The sequence below is a fragment of the Agrilus planipennis genome, unplaced genomic scaffold (assembly GCF_000699045.2).
Source record: "Agrilus planipennis isolate EAB-ADULT unplaced genomic scaffold, Apla_2.0 scaffold7, whole genome shotgun sequence".
NCBI lineage: Eukaryota > Metazoa > Arthropoda > Insecta > Coleoptera > Buprestidae > Agrilus > Agrilus planipennis.
The window spans coordinates 1,918,509-1,932,414 of record NW_020439340.1 but is presented as its reverse complement, the minus strand read 5'-3'; the positions used below and the strand labels follow the sequence as shown (position 1 = coordinate 1,932,414).

Sequence of the window (13,906 nt, the reverse complement as noted above, 5' to 3'; positions counted from 1 at the left end):
CCGTTCCACACGATTATTATTACTTATTATGCGTTTACTATCGTTGCTATAGCATCGGTGGAAGAAAGTTAATCGAGGTCGTCTAAGGTACTATGAAGAAATACGATATGTATAGATATTATATTTTTGTCAATTACCTACTAGTTAGACCCGTTTGAAACCTGCACAAATTGTGTCTATTTTCCCTTCCTTTCTTATCAATTTTCTAGTAGCTTATATAATACTTAATCAGTTTACTGCTGCTAATGGAAATTTAAAAATTATCGTTTTAATTTGTTTCAGTCAGCAAAACAGAATTAGAGATAATCCTAAAAGATTGCGCAAAATGAAAACCAGTAAGTATCGCCGACGAGAGAGAGCAGCTCTATTTACTTTAAAAGTTGCGGTGAGTATTTGACGATTCCACAATATTTTGTTATTACTTTCATCATCATCATAAGGTCGTCAGTCCTAAGACTGGTTGGACACGTTTCTCCACTCTTTCCTATCCTGAGCTAATCTTCGCATTTCCCTAAAACTAGAACAACCCATATCCTTAACTATTTGCGAACAGTAATCTAATCTGGGCCTACCTCTATTCCTTATAACCCTCTAAATGTCTGACTAGATCTTCATGCCTGAGAAGGTGCCCTACCAACCTATCTCGCCTATTCTTTATTGACTTCCATAGAATCCTCTATTCTCCTATTCTTTCTAATACCTCTTCATGTCTAACCTTCTCTATCCACGGTATCCTCATCATTCGCCTGTAACACCGCATTTCAAACGCTTCTAACCTTTTCTTTTCCGCAGCGCCCACCGTCCATGTTTCGCACCCGTACAGCGCCACGCAACATTTTTATAATTCCTAAGTTCCCGAACATGGAAGTGACTTCTTTTAATTTAAGGCGACTCGACCCTGCGCTATCCTCTGCTTTATATCCCTACTACTCCTTCCGTCCTGACTTATCTGACTTCCTAGATACCTCAAATCAGGCACTTCTTCAAATCTTTCGTCTCCTATCTTTATATCCTCTCTTTTCCTACTTTTTCTTCCCTTGCATACCTGTATTTTTGTTTTACTTTAACCAATATGAATAAATTTTGATTGATCTATGTAATATAAGCAAGCGAATTTAAATAGTGTTTAATTTAAATAATTTTGAGTAACTGAGATACTGAGATACGTTTATCACTTCGGAAAGCATTATTTTGTGCAACCATCATCTTAAGCTGGTGGCCATGTTTCCGGGAAGAACCAATATTGGGCCCCGCATCGACGGCAACTATTGAATATTAATTAGGAATTAATATTCATTTAGATTGGCTGAAATTTCTTACAAAAAAATGTAATAAGAACATCGGTAGCTATCTACGGCTCAACCGTGGTACGATGGAGTCAATTAACTTTCTGAAATGATTACCGACTTTGTGATCTTATATTAGAACTTATTATCATCTCCCGTGGAAAACTTTGTATTTCAGTGTAAAATAATGAAAGCCGAGGAATGAATAAAAGGATTCAATATTCGCGGCGCAAGGATTTGTTTTATATATGTATTTTATTACGTGTTTCAGTTACGAACTCGCGATTTTTATTATGATTGCGAAAGACCTATAAAACCGCCCGGGTTTACCATCAAATGCAAACAAATCTATGAGAGAGTCCCTCCAATGCGACAGGAAGAAGAGTGTGGGTGCATATAAAATTTCTTCCGTAGGCGGAGTTAATATCGTGTTCTAAATGTCCACCATAAAAAGTTATCACCTGCATATTTACTGAGTTATTTTATTAAGTGTTGTTTGATGCGCCATTTTTTATTCCTATAACGCTCACACAAAGAACCTAGACTTTGAAAAGGTCAAATAATAAGGTTTATCTTCGAGTTTGTTCCCCTGTCTATCCCTATAGTTGTACTGTCTTTAATAATAATACCAATTATGGTAATACTAATCAGTTAAAAATCCATAATTACACGATACGCTAATATAGGGACTGTACCCTTATTAGCGCCATGTTTTTAGACTTCTCCTGTTTCGTGGAAATGCTACTTGTAACTTTGACAAGAGCTCACTTTCTCTAATAAACTTTTCAATATTTTTTAACCGTATATTAACCAAAAAACTATATACAAACTTAAGGAACACTTAACAATTAACATAGAAAAATAAGAAGAGTTAATTTGACGACACAACTTAGCTAGGATAGATGATTTGAGGAGACTTCACGAGAGCCTTTCGAACACTTGTTTTTGTACCAAGCAAGTCAATTTATATAGTTCAACCAAAATGGGGTAGGGGTGGTATCGCCACCCTCACCTCCTTTACCGAAGACACTTTGATGATAATAATAATAATGAGGTTCTAGGACCTTGCGCGAACATCTCCCATTTGACTGATCCCAATAATTTTACGGTTTTCATAGTGCTGGTCAGAATCCAGTTTTTTTTTATGATATCGAATTTTAAATAGAGAATTTGTGATAATTTTTAAAACGTGTGCAAATTTAAGCTGTATCGCATACTAATGCCGTTCACCACAATACAGAAGACTTTTTTTAGGAGACATGAATGCAGTTTGCAGAGCTACCAAGTTATGTAAAAACGACATGCACCAATAAAATAAGCCATTATGCTACTATATCTGAGCTGCTACAAAGCGTTTTAGACGCACATTATTTGTCGACTTTTGCATATTCAAATAGAAGTTTTTAAGTTTTAGCTTAACAGCACATAATGATGCTAATATTTTATGGAAATTTCTCTTAATTCTCAGGGATGCTGTCTCTTTATATTCGCAACAAAACTTTAAACGAATGAACAAGAGTCATTACTAAAGCATGTAATTTAAATCGCTAACTAGATGAGCGAAAAACCTCTCCAATCTTTTATATACGTAAATACAAAAATTATTTAGTTGTAGTGGTAAGGAATCTTATTTATTTTCACTGTATTTTGTAATTTAATAATTGTATTTGCTTTTTTATTCGCACTATCTATGTGTGTATATTACTTGCCAATGCATCGACCCACATATTTGTATACATGTGTATTCTTTTGGAATGTTCTCGAGCAAGAGCATCAAAATATTTCTAGAAACTTCTCACAATTCTGCCTGTGGTTCTTTGACTGGAAGATGAGCTGTCTTATCGATTTTAGCCTGCGATTATATGTTAGTAAAAGGTATAATTACAAACTTCTCAAACAATTTTGTTGCTTATTGTGAGAAGGATCTACTTTTGAATCTATCTATTTTATCCTGAAATCAAAATGGCAAAAATTTAATTGATTCATTATTTATAACAATCCAATATATGGTTTTCACCCAATTGATTACCAGTTATATGGACTATGATAAAAAATTACATCAGTGAAGATGTACGGAATCATAATCTACCATCATTTTGGCAAACCCAAAAGATAACTCTGAAGTCAATTATATCTGTTATGCTAATTTTATGGTCGGGGCCCAGTGAATATGGTCATATAGTTTATAGTATGTGGACGAACTCGTAATGATGTACAGAACTATTGGGGCAAGTTAAAGACAACTAATGGATGAATTTGTTACATTGGAATGTTTTAATAGATGTTTCTGTAGGTACTCGGTTTCATCTACCTTGCTAATTTTTGGACGAGTGGTTCAGTGAACATGGTCCTGTAATAGTATTTAATAAGGGAGACCAAAAAATAGACATATGAATGCAAACAAATAAACCGTCTTAATAACAATGAAGGGAAACAAACTGCGCTTTTGTGGCATCGTCACGTTTTAATTAAGTTTATTGTGCTTCATAGTGTCGAGTTTACAATGCTTGCTTTACTGGCCTAGCAAAGCCTGCGGCATATTTCCTTATATGTAGATTTATACATACACAATGAATCAGTTGACCCACAATGTATACTGTATACCATACGTCTGAATATTTAAAAGGTAACATCTAGAAGCACTGTAGAGTGCATCTCGTGATGCAAAAATTATGCACAAAAAGTACCCCAGTTAAATGGAATAGCAATGATTAAGAACAGTTAACTACTTTGTAGCCGCGTTATCTTGTTTGTTTTGTTTTCGCAAGCGACGAAACATACATACCTATTCGTGACCTTCGCAACAGCTGACACGTAGACAAGTTACTTTCACGTAATGATTAGTAATAATCTGCAGTCGTCGCCGTTTGATTGGCAAAGTTAATGCTAGTACCACAAAATATAAAAATAAATTGAGTGTGCAGATGTCAAGATAAAATCAACGTATTCATATGCAGAATATGGGGTCATGGTGGTCACAAATGGACGGTGCATTAGCGGCACCACGCGAATAGTTGGGGCTTTCGGTAACGTCTACCCTCATGTTTATATATATATCAGCACCCTCTCCACGAAACAATTGTAAATATCTTCAGAAGAAATGGGCGAAACGTCGGTGCTAATCTATCGTAAGTACGATTTCTTTTGAAAGCACCAGATTAATATTAAATCAACATAATATAATATAATTCATGAGCGATTTTACAATTTATTTATTTATTTATTTAAACCTTTTTTTATGTTAGTATTTATATAAAATTAAAACTTCCCTATTTCCCTTACAATATTTCCATCGTGTGCATCAAGAAGTATTTTGGTTATTTTGCTCATTGTTAGATATTCAGAATGTATAGTAGAAGCGGTGTTGGTTTTGGCAGACGGATATTGTACGCAACAGGACTTAATCCGAATTGAGTGCGTTCCCCATGTATTTATAAAGGGTTGGAAATCAGTTCACCCCGAGCTTATTTCAGGCAAGAGAATCCGAGGAATTTCAGGTGGACGATTAATCAGAACAGATAATTTGTCTCGTCAACGTGAACGATAACTCAACCGATAAACCATGGAATCGCTAATACAATTCGGTTACAATTAGATGGTTGTATTTGAGGTAAACTACGTGATGTGGTTGTCAGACGTTTTGAAATACTACAGAAATTATCAGTAGAAGACGATAAACTACGCAATGCCCATACTTTGTATAATTAACAAGAATTGCAATAATGAAGAAAAATTGAAATAGAGAAGGTGTCCCTGTCTTGACCAATTAATGGAGAAATCGATTTCTAATAGTTCTATCATGTTTAATGAGAGTATAATTCAAAGTGAATCTAATATTTGAATACAGCATCTTTTGATGAATTACTACTGAGCATTATATGTTTCAAATTAACATTGACGCTTCTTGACGCAAAAACGCCTCATTGAAACATTACACAACGTCTATTTAATTCTACAAAGGACAATTTAGCTAATGGCAAATAATATTGAGTTTTTTATTAAAAATATTTATCAATTATGTAACGATGTTATTACATTTCATTCAGTACAAACAGAAGAAGAAAATTCCAGCTGCAGTAATTATTATTTCCTTCAAAATTTACGTCAAAGCTTAAAATTAAAAAAAAAATTAATAATCAGAACAAAACGTCTATTTTCAAACATCTAACTTAGCAATTTTAATTTTGTCGTAGGCAGTTATTTACTTAAAGGTTTAATTTGTGAATCGTTTTCCGATTTCTAATTTGATTAACGAAGGAAATTCTAATTTGAAAATACATGTGTACTTATAAATAGAAGTTAGATATGCAAGAGATTCGTCCTGTTCACTGAACTGATTATAAATAGATTTTTCTTCGTGACTAATATGGAATACCTAGGTAGGTAATGCACAATAATATTTTCATTTCTTTTACTTTTGGTATTGCAAATAACTTTCCTCTTTTGCCTCTTTGTGAATCTACACATGATTTTCATTCTTTCATTAGCCGATTTGATTATCTGACGAATGACGATAATAACCAGAACATACGTAAAGCTGTTTCGTTCTTGTGAAAAATCAATACGAATTTACTTTTTGAATCACATAATTTTCGTTCTTTTTTTTATTTCGCTTTGGTGATCTTTTCACATTTGTTAAAATTTACGTCCACGCCCGAATTGACTGACACTTTTAGGTTTTCCAGTAAAAATTCTGTTTGCTTTTTAGACTGCGTACTTTCCCCGTTCGCAGTTCATTAGTCCCTTAGATGGTACAACCGTGAAGGGGTACAAAATTGAATTTAGGCCTTTAATTACGAATTTTCTCTCTGTTTCGAGAGGCTTAATGGCAGTGTCATTTCACAGAACATCGGATTTTGATTAGGTGCCAGGCACCATGAGAATAAACAAACTTTTGAGAAATTAACATTTTAAATACTGATTCCAGATACTTAAACAAGCCACGCGCGAACTGGAATTGAAATTAAAAATGACGATATACTTTATTTTATTATCCTTTCGACGACGGGGTTTGTACTCACTATCTAATAGCACCTATACCTATCAATTTTTACAACACACTACTGTTACTGTTTCCTGTAAATTTTCGATTAAACATTTCTATGTGTACTTCAGAAATCGTATTAGACACGGATTGGTTCGTTAATTCCATCATTTGGGTTAAAGTATATCGGTAAACACCGTCTAATTGTAGAATAGTTTCGTGGCGAGGCGGTTTCACAGTATAAACTTGTTGGCATTGTTCTCTGATGTTTATATTGATCTTGGAAGACAGAATTTACACTCCACTTTGTAGAGCGAGCAAAGCAGGGTTGCAGGTGTCACACAACGTTAGTTTGATGCTATGCAAACAGGGCAGGACTACAACTGAGACTAGAAACCTTAGTACAAAACACCTATTATACAAAATATTCCAATATTCTCTGGAAGTAATAGGAAATGGTGAATGTCTCTCTCAAATTGACTAAAAAAGTACTAAATCTATGTATTACGTGTTGATGGGACTAATCGTTTTAAATCGTGTCCACATTAAATTGTTGGCCGAAAACATTCGATGATTGAGTTTAGTTACCGATTTTTATAGATCTTTATTCTTTACCTTTATATTTCTCTTTTCGTTTTTCATTATATGGAGTGTAGCCGTAAGGAGTACTGTAGTACACAGTAGCAACAGGGCAAATTTCAACTAAAGCGCCAAAAGTTATAGGACTAATTAACTAATAGTTAAGGTTTGGTATTCTGGACTCTCACTGACAACTCAACTCTATGGAAGTCAATAAGAAATAGGAAGGCTGGTTTGTAGGAAGGACTAGTCAGAAACATATTAGAGGCAGAAACGGGAGTTAGGAAGGGTAGAAGTATACTTACATTAGATTACTGTTCGCAAATAATTAAGGATGTGGGTTGTTCTAGTTTTTTTCTAGCTAATGGGAAGATTAGTTCAGGATAGGAAAGAGTAGAGGTACGTGTCCAACCAGTCTTAGGACTGACGACCTTATGATGACGAGTATTTCTAATCAAATCGTTTGAGACTTACGTTATAAATGTTAGGTTGAAGTTTATTAAGAAAATGGGTTTTCTGTCATGAAACAATTAATCATGGGGGACTTGAATTAATTACTTTGTTAAGCTAAATTAATTTTTAACAAGTCTCATCTGTTGTAATCGTTTACGTTAGAGGTATCTAACTACTCATTCAATAGGGAGTACAGTACATAAGCCCTATCCCTCTTGGTTTGGATATATTTGTATGGTTTTGAGTGTAGAATAGAGAAGGGATCGCTGTGGGTCGACGGGACTACTGCACCTGCATGTAGCTACCCGTATTTGGTTTTTCCAGGGATGAATATCGGTTGACCTAATACTTTGTGGATCCTGTATCTCTTCACATCTATTCTGGAAGACACGAGCCGTTACTGAATGTATACCATCCTGCCAATCTGTTTTGTTTGTGGTTTGTCGACCGATCACAGTGTGATGATAATTTATGGGATAAGTATTTATCATGAAACTTTTGTGGCTAGTCTATATAAGCGTTAGAGTAAAATATCGCAGGGTTTAAGTAAGACAAATGCGTCCAATTTTTATTCTTCTTAAGGCAGAGCGGCTTGCGGAGTTATAATTGGTAAAGTTAGCGTCTATAAAAGCTATAAATCTATATTAATGATGTTACCAGGGAATGCATTCGACCGATTTCGATGTACACCACTAGAAGACGATATATTTCTTATCGCTTCCGGTTTAGGGTGTTTCCAATCTGGCTGAGATTATGGGCTAATTAAGAAAGAAAGAAAGAACGATGTAGACGGGGATTTCTTAATTATAAAAGAAGGACATGTATTTTAGTGAGTAAATTAATCAAAGAGCACCTCAAGATTGGATTATTTTTAAAATTTTGTATACTAATTAGCACCATTGTGTTTTAAATATGAAAAACAGAATTTAAATTGAAACAACTATACAATTGCAAAATTTGGTGGATGCGCCTACCACTTACGTTTACGCAAAGAATATTAAATCCAGGTTCAGAAGTTAATTGAACTTCTTCAAGACTGCAACTTTTGGAGATAGATAGGGACAAAAATTAACAGCCCTTATTTTGCTAAGGGCGCTTTTTGTTATTTTTATAAGGAGAAAATGGTGTTTTTTGGTCATAAATAGAATAATTCATATAAAGTTTTGGTATACCCCAGGGGTGGGAAAATATTTAGCGTAAGTTTTTGGGTAAGCAAAAAAAGAACAGAAAATTTGAGATAATAGGTTTTACTGTGCAAAACAACTCAAAGAATTTTAAGGGAACTGCTATGCGTGTAAATTATAATTCCCTAAATAGTCGTACAGTTATATGAGTTGAATTATAGCGCATTATGGGATTAATGTAGCTACCTAATACATGAAGGCATCGTATTCTCTTTCAGGGGTTAGTAATGTCCATTATGGACACACTCTCATTGGCTCCCTGCGAAAGTGGCGGTTTTTGTGTTTTGTGAGACATTCGGGATTGCAAACGTCAAATTTCCGCGTGCGGCTTTCCGTTGATTTTCCATGATTTCCACGGGAACATGCGCAAACAGGCGCCTGATACTTTGACTTCAGTTTCGTTATGGGAACAGTGTTTAGTAACGTCTTTGGCGCCTAAAGCGTCGGCGGCGGTTTTGTCGAAGGCCCAAAATCAACTGTTGCATGTAGACGACGCTCGACAACGGACGTCGCGAACCGTGTACCGTCGCGACGCCTCTAACAATTGCTTTCGGGGACTTTCTTCTTTCGCGCTCATTCGAATGTCGATGTGCTGTTACATGTGTTGAATGAACTGACTTAACTTTTTAACCTTATTGTAATGTGTCATTCATAATAACAGTAGACACACTGGACATAATAATGTACCGAAAATTACATGTTTTCCGATGTTGGATTATTGTCTCTGTTCTAGGTTTGTAACATTCACTTATTTACTCTTATTATGAGAAAAAGTTATATCATGAAAAAGATTAATACTTGTACTGCTTCTTTAAAGCGTTTTTAATGCTCACATTTTGATTTTAACGACTGATGGTAAAAAACATAGTTAACATCTATAACTTCATTGATTGTAACGCCGAAAAAGCACCCAATAAAAAAGCTGTTGTACATTTTGAGCTTTAGGTTGACCTTTAAATAACGTTAAATATGATAAAACAATAGAAACATAAGCTTTAATTCATTTATAAGTTCGTTAAATGCTCATTAACTTCACACCAAAAGAGCTATTGATGCGTTTTATGTCGTAGATTTTCCTAGCACTTTTCAAACAGCAAGGCCTTCAAAATTTACATTAAAATAGTTTTCACACTAAAAGCTGTTTCTAGCGATGTTGAACTGTTTTGTTCGTAATTTTGTGTTTGTAACATTGTATGAAGTAGGTAGTAATCTCGAATTAATGTCAAGCTACTTGTTGATGACATATATTACATTCCGAATACCCCTGGGCACTTAGACTAAAAGGTAGCAACGAATAAGCTAGCAATTAATGTTGCTTAGTCAGGGAATTCTGCAATTTAAAATTCTTTTGAATTTAATGAGTGCACTGCAACAAGCAATATATATATTCGTTCATGTAAGTAGCGAAGAAAAAACTCATATGAAAATTGTTCCTAGAAATATTTATAGAGGTATCTCCTGTTTATTTTTGGCATGATATTGGGAAATGCCAGAATGATCGACCTTTCGGATTGACGCATTTTCAATAATGGACAACAAACTGCCACAAATAGCAATTTCTCTTATTAGCGTTACCGCAATGGTGAACTATGATAATGCATTATCGCAAACAAACTTTCATGTACGTACTCTACACTGTATCTCTTAATTTTGAAAGCTCAAATGTATACGTTTATACGAAGATTAACATAAAATTCATCGGATATACAATTGACAATCAAAAGTATTAAATAGTGACTGATGGAAAGCAGTGAGAAATATAAAATTTCTTCTGTTATTGAAACCTTTTGACAAATTTAAATTTTCTTCTGTTGAATCTACTTCCGTTTATTGAAACCTTTTTACTGTTTATGGTTAAACAAAAATATTGGTGCATCAATTTATGTAAACATATTATTAGAATTGAGCTGTTAAACCCTTAAAAATACATCCGATCTAGTTTATAATGGCTATTTATTGAATGCGTAATATTGGTGTAATTTACCTGTCACGATGACAACAATATTAATTATTTACAACTTCCAATTAATCTGAATTAAGCTATCACATTATTCACGAGCCAGAAATCATGTTGTATAGATGTAGGGACATATATTCGTTTAATGACATAATACGTATGTAAATGTCAATAACACATCTTTTTATTTTACATAATTGGAGACCGAACAATTTACGATAAATTGCGCGCACACAGGAATTATTATAAAGCGTTCACAATGTCAACAATTGGTTACTCCATTAGCAAAATTTTGTAACTCTGGAATGATTGGTTCTATAATATGACAAGAGAGCACGGGCCGGAAATTAAAAAGCAGTAAACCTAACAAATACATACGCATAACGAGTTATAAGTCGCTAATACTAAAAACTGATTACACAAAAACTGTTCAAGACTTTCATTTGAAATTGAGTAAAATACTTATGAATTTTTATTAGAGATACCCGAGATAAAAATGTTCAGTCTCTTAGAGTCTCTGAGAGCGAGACTCGAGTCTCCGTCTCTCATCGAGTCTCTCTGGTGTCTCTGAGAGAGACTGTTTAGCGTCTCTGAACGAGAGACTCGAGTCGCTCATAGAGAGATCCTCATTTCGTATCCAGTTTCTGAACGAGAGACTCGAGTCTCTCAATTTTTCAGTTTTATTCATTCAGTCTCTCAGTGAGAGACTCGAATCTCTGAATTAACAATTTTATCGTTGGAGTCTCTCATACGGAGACTGAGAGATCCACAAAAACACCTAGGCAATAACTGAGAGACTGTGAAAGACTGTGAGAGACGCTCTCAGAGACGCTGAAAGACTCTAAGAGACTGGAGCGAGACTGAAAATTTTTGTCTAGGGTATTTACCTTGTATTTACATCTTTAGGTTTAGGTAATTTTTCAATATTTAATTATTCAAATTCAAATTTAATTATTCAAATGTCAAATGTACAACTTCTTTAGTAATAACTCAATATTTTATTGATGGGTTTCACTATTCTATTTAATACGTAACGCGGGTAGAAATGAAATAAGAAATAATTTTCTAACGCTGTAGTAGTGTAGATTATCAGATCCGCAAGGTAAATTACGCGCTGTCACAAAAGTTGGTAGGTATTTTCAGATAACTAGGAAGAAAAGCAATAGGAATGGATTATAAAGTTTTAATGAACAGTACTAGGAAAGGAAAACTTTTAACAAATACTCGCTAAACTTTAAAAAGCATCTACACGTATATACGGTTCAATTTAAAGTGGAATGTATTAAAATGACCGATCAAATCACACAAAACTGCTTATGGGTATTTTGTATAATACGAATTTAATTTGTCTTGAAAGTGTGCTTATGTTTCTCTATTTTAGCAAATAAAATTTTTGCGAACAGCAAGAAAAATATTAATCAAATGTGCTGCTCAAGTCATGTAGTCGAATAGGGTGAACGGATGTTGTTACTAATTTGTTCGTTGTTAACGTATGTTCTCCCTTGTTTCCCTTGTTGTTATATTAGATATAGTACGAAGAAAGGAATATGTGCCGCATGTCGTTGAATAACTGGTCCACACACAATCATTCAACAATGTTATTACAGCATTCTTATAGCTTTATAGAAAATACAATAATGAAAGAAGTTTATGTAGTATGTAGGTACTTACTATAGATTTACGATAATGGGTTATTTGAAAAAGTACTTAAAAAGAGTTTATAATACGTGTATTTTACAATGCCATAGAATTTTTATAGCTACCATTACATATTGCTTAGCGAATTATCCATTGGTAATCGGTTTTTTATTAACAAGTAGATGGGGTACCCGGCTTCGCTCAGGGAGTTGATATGAAATTGTGTGGTAGTTAAAATAAAAGGATAAACTTTCAAATATAAGAACTAAATACGTAGCCCCACGCATGGAGGAAAGAATTCGAATAGTCTACAATGTTCTAGAACATTCCACAACATTCGAATGTGTTCTGGAACGTTCCAAATTGATCTGGGACATTACTGACCATTTGCTAACGTTACAACTCGCGACGGATCTTGCTTCACAAACCCCTACCCATAAAAAAAAGCTTCCAATAGCCCACAATGTTCCAGAATATTCTACAACATATGAGAATGTTCTGGAATGATTCAAATCCAAACTAGAAGAAGAAATGCATAGAACATAGGATTTTACACTACAGGTTTTGGAAATGATACTAGGATTTGGTTTGCACTTGCATTTGTTTAATAAAATAGCAAATAACAAGGATATTTAAACAAAACGTAGATATTTCTATCTTGAAAGCATCGCGGTGGAATTTGCTTTACATTAAGAGAAAGGATCTATATAGAAAACTGCAGCAAAAAAGCTTCTTTAATCAGTCAAAATACATTTCCAGTTAAAAGTCTACGTCAAACATAGGGTTCGAGTATTGCCTTCCTACACGACTATCGCTTTTTTCCCGCTTTCCTCTTATTTGTCTAACAAAGAAAGTATTTTAAAAGGCTTTCTCATCGTTCAATTTTTATAAGCACCTCAATTTGCTTCTTCGAAAACTTTCGAAGGAAAACACAAAAGACTTGAAAGGAAGTTTTTCTTTTACGTCACGAAAAACTTGACTTGGAGAAAAAATAAAGAGCTGTCAAACAGTACACCACGTATGTAAATGACCACTAGACTTTCAATTTAAAGCGTTTTTTATTTTCACGATTTGGAGATAGAGTCTGAAGATTGCCTTCCGCCCTGTCCTCCGGATTTTTAATGCAGTAGTACAGGTCGAAAGGATTGCCTTTCCATTAGCATTATGAGCTAGCATAAAAGGGAAAACATAAAACAAACGATTATAAACATAATAATATTAAGTAGCTTTTAATTATGAACTTTTAAAATGATTGTAGTTGAAATATTTGGTGAATCTACATGCAGGATAAGAGTTTCATTTCTGATTTTCTGAATGTCCTTTTCGTGCCTGATACAAGGAATATTTACGACTATTTGCATTCAAAGCGTATCAAAAAAGAGGAGCGTAACGTACGTATTCCTTTTATGAAAGATCAAAGAGTCCTTCAATCAAACATTTGAGTAATTGGTAGTGAAACAGCCAAAAGTACACGAGAGAGGGATGTGGACGCTGAATAAGTCTTGAAATTGTAATTAATTTTCTTTGCGGCCAGGTTTCGGCTTAATGAATTTTGCACGTAATAAACTTGCACATTCACGTCACGTTAGTTTACACGAATTAATTAAAATTGCAACCTGGAAACTTTAAATTGTTTCCGTAGTATAATTTAGTTTTTATGCAAGTGACTGACTATGAGTAAAAGCTCAAGCTTAAAGCTTAAGTTGGTTCAATAATACTTGGATATTTAGATCGTCAATTATAGAAAATATTGAATGTGAACAAAATAGAAACAATAATTCAATTTATTATACCTAGATGGCGGTATTTTTAACTATTATTTTTG

General features: G+C 34.1%; 1 protein-coding gene across 5 annotated transcripts in view; it reads left to right on the top strand.

Moving 5' to 3' along the window:
• LOC108734222 overlaps nt 1–13,906 on the top strand; it is a 37,387-nt gene that overhangs the window by 1,074 nt on the left and 22,407 nt on the right. For 3 of the 5 annotated variants that reach the window (XM_018465681.1, XM_018465679.1, XM_018465683.1), the window contains exons 1-2: nt 6–87; nt 283–385. Coding sequence is in view for 1 of the 5 variants with exons in the window: in XM_018465684.1 (XP_018321186.1) it covers nt 326–335 (10 nt within the window). In the remaining 4 variants the exon portion in view is untranslated. Of the gene's footprint in view, nt 1–5; nt 88–282; nt 386–13,906 lie in introns of those variants that run through there. The other 2 variants (XM_018465684.1, XM_018465680.2) reach the window with 2 other exon arrangements.